General features: G+C 48.3%; 1 protein-coding gene across 4 annotated transcripts in view; it reads right to left on the bottom strand.

Annotated features, from left to right (window-relative positions):
• The window catches only part of PDE10A (phosphodiesterase 10A), a 591,886-nt gene extending 573,895 nt beyond the window's left edge, over positions 1–17,991 (bottom strand). The window contains exon 1 of one of the 4 annotated variants that reach the window (XM_072766442.1): positions 17,202–17,991. Coding sequence is in view for 1 of the 4 variants with exons in the window: in XM_072766434.1 (XP_072622535.1) it covers positions 15,935–16,043 (109 nt within the window). In the remaining 3 variants the exon portion in view is untranslated. Of the gene's footprint in view, positions 1–15,934; positions 16,349–17,201 lie in introns of those variants that run through there. The other 3 variants (XM_072766447.1, XM_072766434.1, XM_072766456.1) reach the window with 3 other exon arrangements.
• Positions 17,992–23,742: the final 5,751 nt, after the last annotated feature.

Raw genomic sequence — 23,742 nt, 5'->3', positions numbered from 1 at the left:
CTGTCCACTGTGTCCCACAGGGTATGTGCTAACACACACACGCACTCTTACACACAGAAGAAGCAACAATGCTTCTAATACTAACCCGGGGCAGCTCCAAGTCTTTGGCTATAAAATGCCGCTGCCTGGTTCACTGGTAACTTCCATGTGGACCGTGCTTCACGGCCTCCAGGACACCTCCTCCAACACCCTGTGGTCAGATATTCATGCAGGCCTAATGTGGATTATCTTCAAGTTCTTAAGGGATCAGTTGGTATTTTTAAAAAATAGCATGAGCCAGACAATTCCAGGTTCAAATCCCAGCTTTACTATCCACTAGCTGTGCGACTCCACACAAGCTATTTAACATCTCTGCATCATAATTTCCTCCAATAAGTGGGAGGCTAAAGGAGACCCCAGAGGACTGGAGGGATGGCTTTACTGAAAGCATCCAGCAGAAATAGAGGCAAACGGTTTTACCAATAAAGAGAAGGCCAAGGAAGGGAAATCCTGACCCAAAGCCATGTTGCTGAGGTGCCCTGCAAACACATGGACACACCTGTCCTGGCAGATGAATTCCCAGATCCCCTTCCCCAGCTTTTAAACCTGGGAACCCCTGGACTCATTTCCTGGACCATCTGGGGCAGACCAGCTGCCTGGCCTCTGCAAGCCCCCTGTGGGCATCTCGCCTGGCTGGACTCTCAGGGCTCGTGCTGTGCTTTTAAGTCTGGATTCACACCCCCTGGGTCACAGAGGGTCATCAAGATTGGAAGGAAGAAAGAGCAGGAACCGTACAGCCAAGATGTGTCAGCCACATATGGAGGTCCCTGGTTTCCTGGCAGGTGAACCCCAAGCAAGCAAAGACAGTGACCTCTTTGTTTGACCTCCACAGAAGCAAAGATTTCTCTGGGCTGTCTCATCATTTTCTCTGTTATTGTCAAGAAATTATTCATTTTATCTATAAACTTTCCCTATAAAATTGAACCCACTTCCTTTTATCAAACCTGCAATGACAGGCAATGAATTGTCAGAGTCCGCCCAACTAATTTGTGTTCCCTTGTCCCCCTCTAAGCCAACCAGGGACAACATAAAGTCCACATCCTTCTGATCCTTCAGGCAGCAAACAACTATCCACTTCTCATTTTGCAGGTGATAGAAGAAAGCCCCAGGAGGGTAAGCAGCCTTTTTTGTTTTTTTAAATTCTCATGGTACCTAATTTCTCTCTCTCTCTCTCTCTCTCTCTCTCTCTGTGTGTGTGTGTGTGTGTGTGTGTGTGTCTTTTTAAAGATTTTATTTATTTATTCATGAGAGACACAGAAAGGGAGGCAGAGACATAGGCAGAGGGAGAAGCAGGTTCCCTGCAGGGAGCCCAGGACCCCGGGATCATGACCTGAGCCAAAGACAGACATTCAACCACTGAGCTACCCAGGGCCCCCCCTCCCCGATTTCTTTTTTAATCATGTTTTTCCATACTCTTTTCTCTTATCACCAGTTTTACCACGTGCTTTTATTTCCTTTTAAGATTTCATTTTTTTATATAATCTCTACCCCTAATGTGGGTCACAAAGAGTTGCATGCTCTTCCGACTGAGCCAGCCAGGTGCCTATACCACGTGTTTTTAAAATGTAGGGAGAAAATCTGGGCATAGCATATCTGAAATACTCATAATTTTTTTTCTAGATTTTATTTATTTATTCATGACAGACAGAAAGAGAGAGAGGCAGAGACACAGGCAGAGAGAGAAGCAGACTCCATGCAGGGAACCCGACATGGGACTCGATCCCAGGTCTCCAGGATCACATCCCAGGCCAAAGGTGGTGCTAAAAAGCTGGGCCACCGGGGCTGCCCTCATAATTTTTAAAACACTGCCAAGCCAACTCCACTTGAGTGACACCAGAATTTACCACGAGACCGGCTCTCTTGCTCATCACCAAAGACGGTGCTGGCACAAGGGATATAAAACAGTATGAGACACGGTCCCTATCATGAAGGCCTGCCCAATTTAGAAGGGCGACAACCATGGACACAAATAATCACTAGCCACACATGTAAATGAAATACAGCTAAAATATTTCTTAAGCATTTATTTTGCTCTGGGCACACCGATTAACTCACACAATAATCAGAGGAATGTATTAGGTGATACATACGAAGGAGTTCCTAAAGGAGAAGCTATTTCTGTGGCCTCTAAGGAGAGAGTTCCCCAGGTGGGTGAGGAGACCGATGGAACAGAGCAGTGGTGCTGGAGCCCAGAGGTCTGAAACATAGGGTTGGGTCGGAGGCAGTGTGCGATGAGGTGAGGAGGGGCAAATGAAGGACCTTCGTGCCAGACTTGCCCTGAAGACCAACCACCACAGGGGTTAGCAAAAGCATAATATGGACGTGTTTTATTTTAGAACGCTCTGTCCAGCAGTGCAGGGTGGGTAGGAGAAGCATGTGAACCAAAGCTGGGATCCGACTCTTCCAAGTGAGAGATGATGAGGGACAAGACTGGGACAGCAGCAGTGGGGAAGGTGTATGCATCTTGAGGACAGAGGTGCCAAGGAGGTAGAATTGACACAACTGTCACAAATGACCCAAGGTTTCTGGGTTGGGCGACACGGTGAATGGTGAGGGCCATGTGCGGCAGAGCTCAGCTGGAGAAGCTGATCTGAGCAGACACAAGATGAACTGTACTTTGCATGAGTGTCTGGGGGTAGAGATGCAGGTGCAGATACACAGGACTGAACGTGGGAATGTGGCACTGAATAGAGAGCCCTGGAGGCACAACCAGCAGGTCCATCAAAATGGAGATGGGGTGCCTTGCGGGGCTGGATCTTAACCTTCCTCTGGGGTGGACACCCCGTAGCATCAAAGAGAGATGAAGGGCAGAAGAAAAAGATATCAGGGGTGTTTCTCTGGGGTAAGAGATGCCTCTATTTTAATTGTTGGACCAGCTTTGGCTGGGAGACAGCACAGCGATCACTCAAGTGTTATATTCCTAGTCTCTAATCAGCTTTCATGCATTTATGCACAGGTAAAATGATTCCCATGTTTCATTAAATGTGTAAATATGTGGGTGGCTGTTTTCCCCACAAACTCTGTCTCCCGCTAGGTTTCACAATAGCATTCCCCAAAAGTATACTCTGCCAACCTTCCCCAAACATGTAATATGTATGTGAATATTAAGTGCACATACGAGAATCCTGGTGCAGATGCTGGGCGGCTAGAGCATGAGACAGAGAAATCCCAGATTAGAAGACCACGTGGGAAAAGGAGAATGGTAGTCACCCAAAACCTATTGGAAAGTGGCACTGAAAGGTTGGAACTAAGTGGGCTGATCTGTGACAATGTCCCTAACCCAATGGAAACGATGCAGCGGGAACAGCAGACGTCTGCTCTGAAGAAGGATCAAAGAAAGGTGCAAGGCAAAGATGACTCACTATGAGGCGTGATAGTCGTGGGGGTATGTACAGGGTGTACAAGCATGAAAATCAGGTTTATATAAAACAAACGCATCCTCGTATTTTACAAAACATCAAGATCCAAACCTATTGGGCTGCGTGGGACGGAGCGTGCGCAGGGAGCCTTCTGAACACGCCCAGACGACTCAATCTGTCCTGTCAAAATAACCCTCTGTCTCACTGGTTGTGTCTTCTTACCTAAAGGCAGTTCTAGAAAATGAGTCAATGACACTGATAATTTTTTGGCCAAGGAGGAGTAGAATCAGGCAGACCATGCCAAGGCATTCACCGTGGTGAGGTGTCATGATGGACAGGGAGAGAGGGAAAGAGAGGGAGAGCCAGGGAATGAGAAATACTTCCAACTCATGGGATTCTCTGACTCACCTGGCCTGGCCAAGTGGTGTAGAATGCCTCAGTTGTACCTAGTGGGGGGCTTCCTAGTGAATGGGGAGCTTTAAAATGTCTTGAAGCAATTGACAGATTAAAAGTCAAAAAATTGCATGAATAGATCTATAGGAGGTAGAAAGTGATTTGACAAAAATTCTATATCCAACATCCACTCCTGATAACACTGTTACCAAGAGCTCCGAGCCAAGGCTGGGGAAGGAGGTGAAGCCAGAGCACACGGCCCCCTATTGGGGGGGGGGCGGCCTTACAGTCAGTGGGAATCCCGCCCATGGCCAGATACAGGTGCATGATGTGGTCAGGTTTGCATTTAGGAATAATCATGCTGACGTGGTCTCCTGTCCCTCCCCAAAGGCCAGCACTTAGTTAAGTGAAAAAATAGAAGAAGCATCCTTACAAAGTCTTTATCACTGTTACTCTGGAAATGTCAGGCAATGCAGTCAGATGAGGAGGATAAGAGATATCACATTTGAAGAGAGGAGGTCAAATCACCATTATTGGCAACCGATTACCTGAGGTGCTTGGAAAAATAATCTGAAGAGCAAGTAGAAATGACATAAGATGTCAGTATGGTAAATGAGTACAAAATCAGCATGCAAATATTCTTTCCCCTCCTCTTTCTCTTTGCCTTCCTCTTCCCATTCCTAAACAATTCAGTCCTCGGGCCATTAGATGGGGCCAGACAGGCAGCTCAGCCAAGGCCAAGGGCAGTCTTGTGCTGGACCAGATCTCCGTGTCACAGCCGAGATGTTGGAGGAGAGTGTCACCCAGAGGAGCAGGGAGAAAATTCATCAGATAGCATAGATGTAGATACAGCCGGCCAGGCCTCTCGCTTTCAGAGAAGAGAGTAAGAAAGGAAAAACCTAGAACGAATCCCCAAAGCAGTGGACTGGAACGAGAGTGTTGGTATGAACTGCTGGTTTTGAATATAGATAAATATAGAAAAACCTACAGCAGTGAACATGTTTGTACATGTGTGTATGTCTCAGTCTCTCTACATAGAGAGACACAGAGAAAGAGATCAAGACTGAGATAGACATGGATACGTCCAAAGATACAAAGCTACATCGAAGGAGCTTGCACTAGCCAAATCTGGGACAATCTCAGCTTCAAAATAAATAGTGGCTGTAAAGTATTACAATCTATAAATAAAATAGGAGACCAAGAGTCCAAACTCCTGTAAATCAACATGTGAATAATTGGAAGTTTGAAGAGTGAAAGAATGGATCAAAGTACCTACCCACAAATTCCTTACTGCTCAGAAAGGGGGGGAGGGGAGTATAACTTTTCAATGGAGAAAATTGGAAGACACTATCTTCATCAAATGGTCACGTGTTCAAGGTGGACACCGCCAGTAACAGGACAAATCTAATTATTGAGCCAACTGTTAAGATGCTATAAGAAAAACACAGCACCATTTCTGTGATATTTCTCCCAACAGAGCACAGCCTGGATCTAACCATGAGGACACATCAGAACAAACTCAAGCCAAGAGACATCCTATAAAATAACTTGGTCATAACCTCTAAAAACACCAAGGTGATGAAAGTCTTTGACAGACTGACAAACAGCTCTGGATCGTAGGACACAAAAGACAAATGCCATGGGTGGCTCCGGACCTGATCCTTCGCTACTAAGGATGCTATTAGAACTTCTGGAGAAACTGAGTGGGTTTTGAGGGCCCGGTGGTAGCAACGGACCAATGATGGGTCTGGTTCGGGTGGTTGTGTCACATTCACACAAGAGCATGCCCTGGTTGGTAGAAAGTGCACGCTAAAATAGTCAGGGTAATAGCTCCGGGGGGAGGAGGTGGGGGGAGACCTTTCTGTGCTCTGTAAGTTTGAGATCATGTCAAGATAAAGAGAAGTTTATAAAAATATCCGTAGCATTCACCATAGACAAGAAAGTAGTCTTTCTGAAGACTGAATGAGAAAAATAACTGAATGGGAAAAATAATTTCATTTACAAGAGCAATTTAAAAAAAAAAGACAAGCTTACTTAAGAATAACTTAGAGGAAACAGGCCATCTCTATATGAAGAGTAGAAACCATGACTAGAATAAAACCCAAAAGAAGACGTTTTATACACCTGTTGTATCTTTTCGATTTTTACAAATTACATTAACTTTTTATTCAAGAATGAATTTTAAAAATTGCAGGAACAAAGAGAGCACACTGAGGAAAACATGATCAGAACAGGAACTTTCAGTGGGCTTTCTGAATCCAGTGAAAGCTGCTCTAAAGAAATCTCTTCTAAATAAGGGGGGAAAGTTGCAGGAATGGACTCTGATTGTTAAATTCAAATGCTTGCGCATGAGGAACGGCTCCTGGCTGCTTCATGAACATGTCAAGATGATTCAACTCAACCAAGCCTTCGAGAAATGGATCACTTCCTTCCAGAAACCTCTGTGACCCTTTGGATGGCTTCCATGAAGCTGCTCGCTTAATGGCTTGTGTAACACATTCTTATCTTTCTGTAAATACTGTAAATTCCCTAGGGGCTGGAAAAATGTGCCCTTGCCCATCAGCCATCTAAGGGAGCTGATGCTCTGCACACAGTGAACATGAGACTGTGTGATGGTGAACTCATTTTCTTCCTCTCTCTGTCTGTCTGTCTCTCTCTCTCTCTCTCATGATCCACACTCATACCAGATTTTTAATGGCGCCTCATGAGTTAAGAACAAAGTTGGGTGGCAAAGAAGTAAAATGATAGTAACCATATTTTAGTGGTAGTAATTAAAATACTAATTTACTGCCTCCAGTTTTAAAAAGAAAACTGGGGGATCCCTGGGTGGCGCAGCGGTTTAGCACCAGCCTTTGGCTCAGGGCGCAATCCTGGAGACCCGGGATCGAATCCCACGTCGGGCTCCCGGTGCATGGAGCCTGCTTCTCCCTCTGCCTATGTCTCTGCCTCTTCTCTCTCTCTCTCTATGTGACTATCGTAAATAAATAAATAAATAATAAAATAAAATAAATAAATAAAAAGAAAAAGAAAACTGGAAAGTTTAAATCATCAGACCTGCATCCTGAACACCATAGCTGTCCCAAACATTTCTGAAGATGATTTGGCATTAATTTTTGCAAACTGGCATGTAGACAGCCACAAAGCATTTCTTTATTTCATTTTGTTACCTATCAAATCTAGACCGATGAGATTTCATACTTGAAGGGGAAAAGTAAAGTACATGCATACTTGTATGTATCCACTGCATTTAACTTTAAACATTTTATCATTTTTAAAGATTTTATTTACTTATTCATGAGAGACAGAGAGAGAGAGAGAGAGAGAGGCAGAGAGAGAAATAGGCTCCCTGCAAGGAGCCCGATGTAGGACTCGATCTAGGATCCTGTGATCACAGCCTGAGCCGAAGGCAGACAGACGCTCAACTGCTGAGCCACCGAGGCGTCCCAACTTCAAACATTTAAAATATTAAACATCAAGTGATACCTGACAACAGGCCTATCGAGGCATAAATGGGGGGAGGGGCAGCTAAAGTCCAGCCTCCTGGGGTGTGGGGGGTGAAAGCTATGCTCTTTAACCAATGGAAGCCTAAAAGAATCTCATTTAAAAAACAAAAACAGGTAAATACTGCCCAAACACACATAGATGGAGAATTAGACATGAACAATTTTCAAGAGCATAGAAATGATTTCTCAAAGGAGAGTTTGCCTTTCATTCTGTGGTGGAAGTTGGAGCACAGTGGATGGAGCCGAGCCCCAGGGTAACAAGGACTCTACCTCCCCATGATAGACACCCACAAGGAGGGCAAGGAGGTCACACTGATTCCTCCGAGCTGTCTGCAACAGGCTGTCTGAGCTGCCCTGCCCGGAGGACCCCAAGAGTGGACCTTCCCGCCTGTCTTCCTGGTGGGTCCCAGCAGGTGTGTTCCGATCTCAGCCATGAACATAAAGTCGCCTGTTGACCACCTACTCGGTGCTCACTCGTGGAAGCAACACAGGAATGGAGACTTGATCATGTTATGTATGTTCTTAAAATTGTCTTCAATTATGCACCTTCTGGGAGCTACCCTAGAAATGGCTGGGAGCAAGGCCACCTCTGTCAGAGTGCTGATGGGACAAACCAGTGGGCCTGAGGCCTCGTAGGTCCTACTATGTTAATGCATTCCTACGGCACAGAGCCCTAGGGAGACAACCCTCAATCCTAAGAGGTTCGCTTTAATTTGTCATTTTTCAAGGAGAAGCCACAACAATTCTGGCATTGTAGGCCCAACTGTCACCAAGATATCTGTCAAATACGGTCCAGAGAAGCAATTTTATTACTTTTTCAACTCACAGTAAGAAATTTATTTTACAATAGACCAAATATACACACGTCACTAAATACCACCTGCCCAGGCTGCCGGGTTCGCTCTGACCCTATTGCCTCCTGTCCTTCCCCCTCCCTTTTCCACTCCCCTCCCCCCCAGCCCCTCCTGTCCACTCTTCTCCCACCCCCAACACCAGCTTCCCTCCTTCCCCCCACCCCCTCATCCTCTCCTTGCCCTCTCCCCCATTCCATTCAGTTTTTTAGAAATCTGGTTGGGACTCACTAAAAATAGATTTCATGACTCACAAATAGGTCACTACCCACCATCTGAGAAACACTGGTGGAGGCCGTTCCAAAATGTTACAGCACTTCTGCACATGTTTTGTGAGTGAAAGATAAAAAGAAGGTTTACTGAACTTAGTTGAGGTTGACTCAGGAATGTACCACAGTAACAAAAGCTTCAGATCTTTAAAAAAGCCCACAATGTTCTGAAGAAACACCCAAGGTCTTGGGAGTGTAAAGGTATATGGGCGCTGGGGCAGGTGGGACGGAGCAGCAGCCTGGGAGGCCCAGAGCCAGTGAGGGCGGGGCGGTGGCCACCCAGCTTCTGCAGCAACACCCCAGGTCCCACTAGGTGTGCAGTGACTTGGCACCACTTGCTTTGGTTTACAAATACAGCAACATGGTTTCCAGGCCAGGTGTTGGTTCTTCAATGCAACTCATCCTCTTGATGTCAGGTCCATTTCCTTCTTCAACAAGACAAAGTTTCTCAACAAAACTTAAGCATTTTGGCACATCAGTTATCCACCTTGTAAAGAGGTCACTGAAGCAAAAGGAGTCTTATCCTTGTATTTTCTATCATCTCCAAAGCACCACATGGTTCAGGCTATTAAGACACTAAATTATCCTTCAGTAGCACTGAGTTCATGGTAATGTTGAATTGTTTTTTCATACCACACAGAGACCTGTGCCCCCTCCCATGTACCCCCCTACCCTATGCTCCCCTCCCCACCCCCTCTCCCCCGCACTCCCCTCCCTCACACATGCATCTTTGACAAGTGATAACTCATTACTCTACTGACTACACCATGCGTATGTAACATGCCCTTTTTGTCTAGGATCTTTCAGGCCAATGGGAGGAAGAGGAGTCCAAAGTCTACTGACTCATTCCACACTGAACACGGTGCAAGCCTCGGACACCACCCAGAGCCCCAGACTCAGGAAGAAAGGTGCCTCCCCGGTGGAGGTAGCCCTGGCTTTGCGGAGGAGGCAGAAATTCGGAGGGGCCTCCATGGATGCTTAAGGTTTCCATAAAGAGACACAAGCGGAGAAAAGAGTGCTGGAAGAGGAAACTTTGTGAGCACTCACAGAAAGCACCTGTCCTTGTAGCTGAAAGATGGGGAACCTGAGGGAAGGAATACTAAGGCTGACCTGTGTGTTGTGATGTTCAGTTGACAAACCACAGACATCTCCATGAGCTCCCTCGGTCTCCTCTGGGACCCCAGTGTGGCTGGCCTTCATGCCAAAGGTTTGTGCTTAGCTTTACTAGAGAATAAAAGAAGTGCTGGTGATTTCCTGATGGGAGAAGGGGCAGGCATGGGCTGGTTGTCCGTGTGAGGGGGCGGCTGTCCTGTGTGATGCGCAATCTCGTCTCCTGCCCCCTAATAGAAAAAGATCCTGCTCCCTCTCATCCTGCAAGAATAGAAAAATCTGTCTTTGGACTATTTAGGCTGGGCTAGCAGGTGTCTCTGCTCTGAGTCATAAGGGTCTGACCTGGGATTGGCCTTGTCATCGGGGGCCACCAGGGGAATGGGTGAGGCAGGAGAAAGAGCCAAGTCCAAGGCCCTAGGTCCCACCATTCTACCTGTGACTGTCCCTCAAATCAGAGCCTTCCTGAAAAACCCACTCTGTAGTTCCTTGCCTTTGGATTTCACCACTTGTAACCGAGAGGGGCCTCCCAAGATAGAGGGAGAGCTGGGGACATGGAGTCCACCTAAGGGCTCCCCTAAAAGTCTGCCTTAGCCTTTTTCTGTAACACATTCTGTGCATCCTATATCCACAGAAAAGTTCCACTAAAAAGGGAGTTCAGGGATCCCTGAGTGGCTCAGCGGTTTAGCGCCGGCCTTTGGCTCAGGTCATGATCCTGGGGTCCTGGGATTGAGTCCCACATTAGGCTCCCTGCATGGAGCCTGCTTCTCCCTCTGCCTGTGTCTCTGCCTCTGTGTGTGTGTCTCTCATGAATAAATAAATAAAATCTTTAAAAAAAAGGGGGGGGGGAGTGCAATCATTTATTCGCACATTCATTCAGCAAATATTTGCAGAGGACTGAATATTGCCAGGCTTTATTGTAACTTCTAGAAGTGCATGGTAAAAAAAGAAAGAAAGAGAAGGAAAGAAAGAAAGAAAGAAAGAAAGAAAGAAAGAAAGAAAGAAAGAAGAAAGAAAGAAAGAAAGAAAGAAAGAAAGAAAGAAAGAAAGAAAGAAAGAAAGAAAAGAAAACGAAAAAAAGTTTCTGCCCTTATCAAAAATATATTCTCGGGAGAGGCAGACCGTAAAAAAAAGTAAGCAAAATTAAAAATTGCAGATAGCATTTTGTCCTATGAGTTAAACAGCCCGTCCCCACAGTGACCACCAGGCCATGCCCCTTCTCAAGGACCCCACCTGGCCAGCCTTAGCACAGGCCCAAGTGCTTACTCCAAAGATGTTTGGCAAATTGAATAAAATGGCATAAAATATATAGTGGTGGGGACATTGGATAATCTTTGTGGATGTTCTTTCTTCAGATGAAAGTCTAACTGTCAGAGGCTTTAGCGCAGGAGCGCGCTGGGATCCGCGTCACTCTCAGGGACTTCATGAAATCCTGTCACTGGCACCATTGCAGTTCCACTTTGAAATTCTTCTGCATTGCATTTCAGACAGTGAAATAATAACAACGGCTTCAGAAACCTGACAATCAGACAGAGACCGAATAACAAAATGTGGAGGAAATGGGCAAGAAAAGTGCTTACTATTAGGCAGAGAGCAGGACAGATTGCACTAACATATTATCAGCTGACACGGGATTTCTCTTATATGTGATAACAAATCACTCTTCCCTGTAGGCTTCAGATGCTCACAGTGAAGTCACAGCAGACTCCTTTGCTTTGTCAGGGGCCGCTGTTGACGCGTGCGACTTAACACTTTGATTATTTAGGACACCAGCCCCCGAGGTGAGTTAGCACCAATCCTGGGGTCCAGTGCACTTTGTCCCTTTCTTCACATCAGCACAGCCGAAGTCTGAGTGGTTTGACCATCCACGTCACCCAGTTCAGAAGTTATGATGAAGAGGAGAGAAGACACACAATAGGATGCCTTTTGTTTTCCAGACACGTGTGATATTTCCTTTCTGGTCCAATGGTGAGACCTCTTTGACTCTGCTCTCCATCCTTTTATACTTCTTCCCCTAAACTCTCTTCCCTCCTCTAGCATCTCTGGTGCCTGGCACAGCCATGGCTTTGCTGGTGGGAGCCAGAGAAACTAAGAGAACTAAAACAAAACAAAACAAAACAAAAACAAAAACACCTGAACGGTAGCTCCTTGCTCTCAAACTTCCGTAAGAATGTTCTTCTGCATCAATTCTTCCTCCAGAGGTCAGGCCCATTCTTTCACATTAATGATTATACATCGCCCTTTAAAAGATTGTTTTCATAATAACAAAACGGTCTAGTCCATTATTTAAAAAAATTAATCTGTTCGGGAAAAAAATCATTGCACCTGGTTTCAGGGGGTCGTGGAGATATAATATAACATCCACACTCTAGATGTTTACCTTTAATGAGTTTTAGAGGCACAGGATTGATACTACTTCCCCTGCCTCTAGTTGCCCTTCAAACCAAGGACTCACTAATAATACAGAGAAGCCACAAAACCCAGATGCCACTATGATGTCAGTGAGGTACACAGTTATAAGTAACCACGTGTTTGCTTTGGGCATTAACTCATCTGATGAAGGAGTAGCTACTCCATGGATGGGTTCCCTGCAACTCATGAAGTCTGGGGAATGTGAACCATGAGTAGGTCATAGTTCCTATCCAACCCTGCCCTGGCTCCCTTCCATATAGAGGCTCCCCCCAGGAGGCTGAAAATCTGTACTAGATGGGATCTTAGCCAATTCCATCAAAAATAGAAACTACTTATCTTTAAAACACTCATTAGATGTACGGGATGTCATAATGAACAACAGCCATCATTTTCATTCAAAAATCATCCCAAAGGAAATAAGAATGAAAACTAGAAGACTAAATAATACACAATAGTCAGGGAAGGTGGACAGGCCAGGAGAGCAGGCTTCCCACCAGTGGGAACCTAAGGAAACAGGGCATCTCTGCTGCATCTCAATGCACGTGGTGGCGGGTGGGGGGGGGGGTTGTTAATGACACGTCTTGGGATCAAACCAGTTTCCAAGTAAATAACCACTCCTCTAAAAGGAATTAATATGAAAAGAACGTGAAGAGAGAGGAAAAAATAGGAGTATCTTCCTATGGAATAAGATCAATCAATAAAATTATTCAGTGTTTTCATCAGAGAGTCTTCCAATACACCTTCAACACAGCCATTATCTCACAGCTAGTTGAACATTGGGACATGCTCTTGTATCTCAGTTCAAAGCAATGAAGAAAAGTAGACGCAAGGCAAAACAAAGATTGTGGTTGGCATTGTCCATTTTTGCACACCGAACTTCTCTTACTTAGTTGTAAAGCCAAATCTTTAGAAGTTTAACATTTTATGCAAATATCTTTCATCAATATAATTTGAACACATGTTGGACACAGAGTCAGCTGGCACCCATGAAAGGATGATATTCTGGCCATGATTTGATACACAGACACATACACACCAAGCACACATGCGCACAGGTGCACACACATGCACACATGTCAAATAATTTCAATGGACATCTAAAGAAATGTTCAGCCAAAGCTAGGACAGTGCACTTCATTTTTGTCTTTACTCAGTTAAATGAAATAAGATGTAGTGATCACAGGCAGGAAGAAAACCAAAACCATCCATGTGTGTTCACAATGACCCATGTATGACCTTACCTTCATCCCCATAAGGAAATCTCCTGAACAGAAACTATAAAGGAGGCAGGAGCCATTACGACATGATAACCAGGAAATATCCACATAGCACCTGAAGCAGATACCCATCGGCCATGACTGGGAACTGTGTACACCTTGGCAGAGCTTGGTGGTAGGTAAAGGCATGAAAAGGCACGATGGATTTTTGTTCCTATGTTCCAAGTTCCCACTATCCTCTCTCCAGGTAGCCTGCATATTTATCATCTATTTAAAACTTCAGATCAAGCCAACCTGCTGACAGATGGTCTTATAATCAATGACTACCACTGAAATTTAATTTCCAATTGCCTTAATTTAATACATGCTGTAATACTTTCAATGGTCAAAACGAACAAACACATTGGCCTTCCAAGTTGCTGGAACTTAAAAGAAGCCACTTTGGATGTCCAAGGTCAGCAAGCAGATGTAAATATTTTCCTCTGTTCTTCAGTGCGCATACGGTCGAGTTTGGCTGAGAGACCCAAAGGAAAAACAAGTACAGCACTGAGCTGGAGGGGTGGAGGAGATCCAGGTCCTTGGCCATGTGTGAGGATGTGTGTGCATGACCACACGGCATTCACCGTCCCCTGCTGTCACAGTGAGCAGAGCCACACGTCCTGCCACATATACAGAGATGTTCCTCTGCCTCTTTGAGTGTATGCCATGGCCACCATTCCCCAAAGAAATGCATTCCTAATAATACAGTAGTTGAGTGTTTACAGTCTCAATGGTTTCTACAGTTACATACTCAGGGCGATGACCAAATGGCACTTTTATTTGCCAAATACAAAGGATACAGTGGAATCATTAGATATTTGTAAGGTCTAAAACAAAACCAATTTGTACAACAATTTGTCATTTCAAAATTGTTATAATCTCTGAATAATATGGGTATAAGTACTTAACTGTCACCTATTCTGACTTGCAAAAAAACGTGTAAATTATTTGCTACCATTAGTACAGGACCTCCAGAGCATACCTTTTTAAGTTCTAATACCATGTATTTCCACAAAAAAAAAAAAAGAGAGAGAGAGAGAGACATCTGTTAAAATGCAATTCTTATTTCTTTTATAATGGAAGACGTGTATTCATTAATTATTAAAATGCCATAAAATGGACCCGTGTTGTTATTTACCATGATAATGACATCAGTTCCCATAGATTTCACTAGTTGCTTAAGCAGAACATGATACGTATCTTTCAGAGTAACCCTCAGGTCAAAACCAAATGCCGGGTATTGAGCTGACGAATGTGTCAGATACTCATGGTGATACCAAATTATCCTCCCCAAAATGGAAAAATACCAACCATTCAGATAAAGTGATTTGCAATATTTGAATTTCTTACCAAATTCCATTTTTCCAGTGCAATTAATTTGAGAAATGTACTGACTTTTGCTCCAAGATCATAACTGAGCAACTAAAGTCAAAACATGGGCAGTCACTAAAATACAACCTATTTCCAGGTAAGCGGACAACATTGCTCTCATCTATTTCTATCAAATCCAAAATGCACTGTCCAGGGATGACCAAAGCCTAATCTTTGCTTTCCAACGTATACAAGCCATGCAAAAGGTTCCCAATGGACAAGAAGAGTCCTGTCTTATGTGCAGTAAGGACTTGGGTGACTTTGTGTTCCTTATGACGTCAAGGGAGAAGAGCCATGACTCCATTTTGGAGACGCACGCCCATGCCTTCTGGTGCCCTGCTCAGCCCTGCATCTGCCACCACCAAGACCACTCGGCTCAGTTCTGGAAAGCAAAGCAATCACTCAAAACAACCCCTCCACCTGCCTGGGTTCAGATGTTTCCCCCCACTCCCCCCACCCCCACCTCAGCCCTTCATCCCTTCTTCCAAAGCTTAACCAAGAGCAAAATATTTGCATCTGGGTCATTCTTCCTTTGTAATTTAATGACAGCCCAGAAAAGGCTTGACTGGTTCTTTGGGGCCTACTTTTAACCAAATCCACAATGCTTTAAGTGAAATAAAAGGTGTCTGTTTGGGTTTCTTTTATGTGGAAATCAGATACCCAGGTATTACTTTTGTTTCCACAGGAAATTTCCCATCTTCACTTTTTCCTTGGTATTATTCAAGGTAAAGGAGTACCTCGCTGCTTTCATCACAACAGCTCCCCTTGAAATCACAACACATCACCAAATTTGCTTCAAACCTCCCCTCCAACTTCAGGAGAACGCAAAGGGCCTGCCCGTGCAGGGGTGAGGATTCAACATGACGCAACCCTTAGCATCCCTGGATTGGAGAAGCAAGGGAGAAGGCAACAACCTCCCTGCCGTCCCTCCCCAGCCACAGGCGCTAGGGGGACAGCCCCGGCACCCCACCCTCTAGACACAGGTGTCCTATGCATGCCTAGGACAGTCGGTCACACCGGTGCACAGTGACGAGGCAAGCAGAGAACCAGGAAATGGTCAGCAGCCCCCAATCCACACCTCCCTGGCCTCTCCCTGCCTCCTCTGCCATCCCACCCCACCTTCTCTTCCCCCCCACAGACCTTCAAGTTCTCCCCAGTTTGGGTCTCCAGCACCGGCTGAATCAGCTCATTCCCACCCTACCCCCAATTTCCTGAAGACACCAGTAAAATCCCATCTGTAGGGGGGAAAGTCTACTCAAGTTCCCTTGACATGGGAAGCTATGACGAAGACCAGCTAGAGCATTCCTGCAGAGGATCTCAACTCCAAAAGGCTTCCCGGCTCCTTCTCCCTCTCCTCCTCCCCCCTCCCCCTACCTTGCTCCTGGCGGCCGCGGCCCCCAGACCAGGCAGTGGGCTCCTCCTCGGGGCTCGGGGACTCTCCTCCACCTCCTCCACCCTCGAGGGCTTTGCGTTTCTTCGACATCTCTCTGCCCGGGGCTGGGGCTTTGGGGGTTTCTTTCCCCACCCCCGGCCCTCCCCCCTTGGAGAGGAGAGTGAAGGTGGGGTTAGGTGGAGGGGAGCGAGCGAGGACGGAAGGGGTGGGGAGTAGAGACCAGGGAGGGAGAATGGAGGGCAGGCCCTTTGGAGAGGCAGGAGGAGGCAGGGACGGGCGCAGAGATCCCACAGCCCGTTCGGCAGAGCAGCCCTACGTCTAGGGGGCTGTTGGTGCTGGCTGGCGCGCTCCCTCCTTCCTCCTTCCTCTTCTTCTCTCCACTAGAAGGGTGAGCTGAGAAGGGGAGGAGAGCTCAGAACCCAGGGAGGAGACGCTCCTTGGGCCCCTCAGCTGATTTCTTCCTAATCTGGGAGGGGGTGAGGTGGGGTGCTCTGCACTGGGACCCCTGGCCCTGTCTATTCATGAAGGAGTGGGGTTGGGGGGGGCACTGTTTGTGATGTTTGGTGGGGGATGTTTTCAATGGATTGCAAGGAAAATTGGGTGGAATGAAAAAAAATAAAATGCTGCAGAGTGCAATATAGTGATGCCTTCAGGTGCTGGAGACTCGGAATCCTCCTCCCCATGACATCATGTAGGCTTTTGCGAAAGGGGCTGGGAGAGGTGGGGGGTGGGTGGAGGGGGCAGATGAGAGTGGCAGCAGAGGTGAGGAATGGAAAGGGGGGGGGGGTCTTGCCCCCATCCAGAACTCAGGAGGGAAGCCAAGAAGGGAGCAAGGAAGGTGCTGGGAGCTTCAGCAGCTCCTTTTGGCCGTTTCCCCGGAGCACCTGCCAGGCTAGCATCACGCCGGATGCGGTCTGCAGCTGGAGGGCAGCCTTCACAGGAAACTTGGAGCTGCAAACTCAGGTCAGGCAGCCGCCCGGAGGCAACCGCTCAGCGCTGGGGTTGGCTGCAGTGGCTCTCACCTCCCCTGCAACCCCTTGAGCCTTACAGACCCCTGGGTTAGTCTTCTCCACTCCCCCTAGCCAGCCCTCCTCCAAAGCAGTCATGTCCCCAAGCCACGCACGGGCTCCTCCTCAAAGCCAAAAAGGATGGATGGAAACGATGGGGGCAAAGTCGGAAAGAGGTTGGCATTAAGTTTTTCTGGACTCTCAGGGGTTAAATAATAGGTAAAAACAACTATCAACTTACCCGCCAAAGTGTGCTGAAGCGCGGATCCGCTCTCCGCTTCCTTTCAAGTTCGTACATTTATTTAAAAAAAAAAAAAAAAAAAAAAAAAGCCAGAGGGAAAAGGAGGAAAAAAAAAAAAAGAAGAAGAAGAAGAAGAAGCCAGCGGGCCAGGCACACGGTGGGCCCAGGGCTCCATGGAGAGCTGCGCAAAGCAAGTTGCCAAGCGAGGCCGGCGGCCCAAGTTCGGGACCTCTCCAAGGAGGCTCGCCTCTGCTCCGCTCAGCAGGCACAGTCCCCGGCCTGCGGGCACCCCGGATTTGGCGCTGATCTTCCCAGAGCAGAGAGGCACAACTCCAGACCGAGGGTCATAGTCTTCTCTCCCTCCCCTGCCTCTGGGGGTCTGGAGGGAAGCCGCGTGGAGCCCTCGACGCCCCGAGGAAGACCGGTCCATCTCAGCTCATCCTCTCTGCGGCCGCAAGTTTGGCCCCGCACCTCCCTGGAGAACAGGAGTGCGAGTGTGCGCGCGCGTGTGTGCGCGTGTGTGCGCGCGTGTGCCAGCCTGTGTGCCAGCCTGTGTGCCGCGCACACCGGGCGTTGGGGGGGCGGGGGTGGGTGCATGTGCTCTCGGGAACGACTCTCCCCGGCTGCCTGGAACTTGGAGAGTTTTCCTTTAAGCCGGCGCGGCTGCTCGGACACCCCCCGCGTCCAACAGGAGGCGATGACGTCTGTAGCCTCGTTGCCAGACAAGTCCCCAGGCTGCCGCTGCCGTTCATTGACAGGAGCGGGCGCTCCGACGTCAGCAGCCGGACCTTTGGCTCGGCGGCTCCCGCGGAGACGGCTCCCACCCCCGCACCTGCCAGCCCGCCCCCGGGGAGGGGCCGGGCTGGGGGCGGGGGACTCCGAGCTGCCCTCTTTGTCCTGGAGCTCCGGGGTGTATAAATAGTGCTGTCTCCAGCCAGACGCGCACCCCTCGGGCCCCCCCGCAGTGCCCCCCGGCCCGGCCCCAGGCCCTTAGCATCTGGCCGGCCCGGGCGGCCGGGGGGCGGGGGGGGCGGGAGGCGGGGAGGCGGCGGGGGAGTGGAGGCAGACGGAGCCTCCCTCCCTCTCCCCATTCATAGATTCGGTCGGACTCTCAGGGCCGCAGCTCGGCGCTCCGAGTCGCCGTGAATGGAAGGATGCCCGCGCGCGGGGACCACCCGGCCCCAAGGAGGTCGCGCCTGCGGGGGGCGCTCCTCCCGCGCGGGGACAGACTCCGTCTCCTGGGGCGCGGGGAGGGGGAGGTCCCCAGCCACCACCACCACCCCCCAAGGCCAAGGGGCCTGCCCTTTCCTGCCCTTCCGAGCCCAGGGGTCTTTCTCCCTGACTAATGCGCGCAGGAAACAGGAGGACGGAGCTGTGCTCAGCCCCGCACGGAGAGGGAGAGAGGGGAGCGCCACCCAGACCCGAGCAACCCCCCGGGGCGGGGCGGGGCGGGGGCGGGGGGACGGCCACGTGGCGCGGGGCAGAGCCTGGAGCCCAGCTCGTCGCCTCCCTCTGCGCACCGCCGGCACCTCAAACCCGCTCCCCTCCGCCCCCAGCCCGCCCCCCAGCCCGCCGGGGTGCGCAGCGCCTGGGGTGGGTGCAGTGTGTGGGTGCGGGGGTGGCGCAGGGAGGTTCCTCAGCCAAACCCGGCTCGCTGGGAATCCGTGGGCTCACGCCCCCCACGCGCTGTTGCCGGGAGCCGCCTGATGGCTTGATGGCTAGGCCCCTGCGGCCCCAGGGGAGGGCTGGGGGGGCCCCCCACCCTCCTGGCTGGGCACTCCCCTGGCTTCTCACCCAGGAATTTAGAGGATTGAGCCCTGCAGGGGCTTCACTTACCCTGGCAAAGACCAAAGAAGTCCACACAAATGTGGCTAAAGAGAACCTGAACCCCTTGGCTACCCCAAAACCCCCAGGCTGGGCCTGGGTGACAGCAGGCCACCGAGAGTCTGCGGCCTAACTGCAGAGCCCTTCAGAGCCAGCTTTGGCCCAGGTTGTCAGAGAAGGCTTTAAGAAGCTGCCCACCCCACAGCCTCCTCCCAGGTGCTCCCGCCCCATAGAGGGCCGTCATTCCATGGGCCCTGGACCCCCCAGCCCTCCTTGCCAGTAGAGGAAATGTCTTCATCACCCTCCTCTGCATCCCCTAAGTCATCCTAAATCATCTGCAGGTGGCTGCCCAATGCACACACATGCCCTGGGTCTTCCTGGGGGGGAAACTTTCTGTAACCCCATCTGGTCCCTCGCCCACCAGTGTCTCTTCTCTTCACAACCAACAGCACAGAGCCCTTGCCCCAAGCTGTCTGGTTTCTGTCCTCCCACTGGTCCTTGAACCAAGCCCAACGAGACTGTCTTAAGACTCCTGCTGCAGCGACTCAGCAGAACTCCGCTTTCACCCAGGCCACCCGCCAACCAGCGCTGCTCCAGACAAAGGTGAATTTTCCGTCTTCATCTGACTTTGAGTGCCGACCACATGGCACAGAGGTCATGCTTCCCTCCTATAAATACATCCTTCTTTTGGCCTTCAAGACACCACTCCCGGGACTGCCTCCTACCTCCCTGGCCTTTCCCTAGGGTCACAGGTGTAGAATCTGAAGCTCCCCGGCTTCCTGCTGTTGGAGTGCAGGACTGACCCCAGCCCCTTACCCGCTTTCACCACCTGCTCCCCTGGAACTCTCACTCAGCCTCCTGGTTAAGTCCTCTCTGAACACAGAAGACGTTTTCATTTATGTATATAGCTCAGGCCTCTGCCCGAAAGGCCAGACCCCAATCCAATCTAAGTCACACCTCCACCTGGATGCCTAGAAGGCATCCGAAAGGTAGCAAGGCTGTATCTAGGTTCATGATGTTACCTTCACTCCAGACCTGCTCTTGCTACAGTTTTTCCCACCATGGCCAATGAGCATTTTGATCTTTCTGTTGCCCTTATGCCCAAAATGTTGGAGGAACATAGACTCCTGTTTTCTCCTTCCCTCACTTCCCATCTGTCAGCAAATTCTGGGCCCTCTACCTAAATATGTCTAGGTGCCATATTTCTACCACCCCACTGACCCACTGACACTACCTAAAGCCTACTACCCACACCCAGCTCCTGGCTCTGCCTCTGCCTCCATCACTCTGTTCTCAACACAGCAATTGGGGCAGTGCTGTTAAAATTTGAGATCATGGGACACCTAGGTGGCTCAGTGGTTGAGCGTCTGCCTTTGGCTCAGGTCATGACCCCAGGGTCATGGGATCAGGTCCTGCATCAGAGCTTGCTTCTCCCTCTGCCTATGTCTCTGCCTCTCTGTGTCTCTCATGAATAAATAATAAAATCTTTAAAAATAAAATAAAATAAAATTTGAGATCATGTCACTTCTCTACTAAAAACCACCTTGTGGCTCAACTACCTTGAGTAGGAGTCAAAGTCCTAGTAGCAATCTGCAGGTTCTACCGCCTGTCTGGGCTTATACCTCTTGCTCCCCTGCTCCCTTGACCCCAACCCAGGCCTTTTCTGAAACCAGGTGCTGATCTCTCTCTCTGGATCCTTCTGCTGCTGAATCCTCACAGGGCTTGTTCTTTTCCCCCTTCTCACCTGTACCCTGAGGCCTTCTCAGAGAAGCTTCCAGAGGCCACCACATTGAAAACTTAAACACACGTCCTATTCCTGGCCTCACTGAATTTCCTGTTTTGTTTATTCTATCTCCCCACTAAAAGGCTAACTTCATGATGATGGGAATTTTCTTCTTTTACCTTTGCTTACATTCACATAAAAACAAGTGTCAGCCTCCCAAAAGTTCTTCATGTCACCACACATTCAGGAGATGCCATAGTATCCCCCAAATAAAGTATCTATATGAGAGCCTGTGAGTCCATGCCCAAGACCACCTGCTAGGTCTGTGGTTGGTCCCTGAGGATCTCTCTCTTGTACTCACTATCCTCCTCAACCACTTCTTCTTCTCCCCCTGGTGGTCTTTCCTTTCTTGCCCAAGCATTCAGTCTGCTGTAAAAGGGCCCCGAGGGGATTTGTGGCCTCAAAACACATGCCTTCTTCTTTCAGGTTTCCTTGGACTGTGTTCGCATCTCTTCTCACCTAGCACATGAATACTCCAACTCCTAAAATTTCAGAATGTCCAGTTTATGAGTCAGACATTTTATTCCATCAGTAATCATTGAGCTCCTAACCTGGAAGTCCTGGGATCTCTGCTAGGGGCTCCCTATCCAGTGGAGGGGAAGCAGGTACACACCTGCAAGAAGCCCTGTGCTGGGCACTCTCCTTAGAGAGGAGCATTGGACAGAGAAGACCCTTGGGCAGCTCATAATCCAGCCAGGTCTCACAGACTGGTAGGAGCACAAGCACCAGAGTGGGGAGAGTGTGCAAGGCCAAAGGCTCCAGAGAGAGAGAATGGTTTGCAGCACCCCTAGGCCCTCCAGTGTTGCGCTGGACTGGAGGATGAACAGGTAATCAGGGGCCTTTGGCCTCACTAAGGAGTTGGAAACGTATCCTGCTGGACTTAATGGATTTTCAGAAAGAGATTAAATGGTGTTTTAGAAAAAAAAAATTGGAGAGTAGGGTAGCAGCTGAGCAAGGCAGTCACAAGACAGGAATCAAGGGAGGAGATGCTGGTCTTGTGCTAGCAGGGTGTGGGAGGTACAGAGCACGGAAGCAGTTCTAGAATGCAGGGCGTGATTGTCCGAGCTGGAAATAAGTTCAGGTTTGCTGAGATTGGCCAGACAATTGACATCAAGGAAGCAGACGGGCTGGCTCCACTTGGTGGCACAGACAATCACAATTGGAGATCTGTTGCTCACCTTGGACACCTGGAAACTGTGTTATTGACCTAACCTGAGCAAATCAGGTCAGAGGAGCTTACGTGAAGACTTACAAGAAACCAGTGTATAAGCCAGGGCCACCATGTTCATTTCCTATGGGAATACATCTTTGTGGGGACTGAGGTTCTCTCCTCCTTTATTAGGGCCACCCCCTACCCACAGCAAGGAAATGAACAGATCAAATTATGGGACACTGTATGGACTTAAACGCCCTTCATCTAACGATGGAAGGGCTAATGATCTGGTGGTGTGGGGTAGCAAAGGCACTGTGGTCCCCAATGGTGCTTGCCTGACTCTGCAGCCAGGACGTCCACCGTGAAGGTGAGATGCCAGCTTTGACCCAGGCTTCGCGTCACTCTCCCCTTCCTTGCCCCTCAGCATTGCTTCCAAAATGACCTCCCAAGACCCTATGGAGTACTTTAGGAATAACAAGTTCTGAGGGGACTTTGGGATTCTCCTGACACCTGGAAGGGCTCATCTTTAGTGCAGGAATTACATCTCACAGTCTCCAGTTCATTTTTCTTTTTCTTGGAAGAGTTTCTAGATTCTTCTCATTCAGAGTAGTGAGATCTTAGGATAATGGGGTGTTATTTTGGACCACTTCCAAGAATAGTTGGGAACTGCCTGTTTTTCCCAAGTGTGCATAACTGGACAGCCCAAAGGCCTGGTCTGCCCTTAACTTGGACAAGTCACATACTTTCACCAAGTCACAGTGTCTTTATTTGGTAAATGAGAGATTTTGAATTTAGAAGTTCTCCAGATCCCTATTAGCTCTCAGATGCTATGAACCTAAAAATATAACCAATACTGGGAAATTCTCGATCTTTTACATGTTGTATACATTATCTAGATGCTCCTATATCACAGTCTGGTTTCCCTAGATGTTTTGAATCAAAATTCTCTACCTCCACCAAATCCTATCCTCCACCAAATCCTATCGTTGTCCCCCATGACCCTCCCTTCCCCCTACACTATTCCTTTCTCCCCTAAATGTAGGCTGGTTGCAAATGGGTGATGCAATAACTGTATGAATCTGTTTTAAAAATTAATTAATTAAAATAAAATTAAAAACAACGTGGCCTGCTTAACAAAAACGGGTGTTCCCATTGACCCGCAGAGCACATTTGTTTCTATGCCTAAAAGAATTTCTAAGTTGTGGGAAAAGATTTTCAAATGGGTATTGGAGAAATGGAGAGTCTGGAAGTTGCTTATTTAACATAGCGAATTGCTTAAATTAGAAAATAAACATTTAGTCTAATCGCTAATTTATAGAGCCAGAGGGAACATTTGATTATCTAAAGAGGCTAATCCCTTAGCCCCCAAATTCCATGTTATGAATGAAGGAAATGAGGGCAAATAATGCAAAACATCCAAAGAGTAGCAAGGCTCGAGGGAAAGGCAGGACATCGTAGCTGTGCATTATGTTCACGTGCTTCAGCGGATCGTGTGAATACAGAAATGTCAGTCACGTCACATCTGTTGCTCTTCTTCCATCAGTAGCTTAGCTCATTAACCTAAACATTTCATCTATTTACAGCTTATCACTCATTGTCTTAGGATTTTTACTTGGAAATGATTTCTGATTTATGGAAAAGTTCCAAGCATAAAAATTATACAATGAACACCTAGATTCACCTCTTATTAACCTTTTATCCCCATTCACGTGTCACTTGTGTGCTCTCTAGTTTTTAGATCAGTTATGAGGGGTCACCTGGGTGGCTCAGTTGGTTCAGCG

The sequence above is a fragment of the Vulpes vulpes genome, chromosome 1 (genome assembly GCF_048418805.1).
Source record: "Vulpes vulpes isolate BD-2025 chromosome 1, VulVul3, whole genome shotgun sequence".
Lineage (NCBI taxonomy): Eukaryota > Metazoa > Chordata > Mammalia > Carnivora > Canidae > Vulpes > Vulpes vulpes.
Note: the sequence above shows the minus strand (reverse complement) of the source record. Positions and strands in the feature narration are given on the sequence as shown.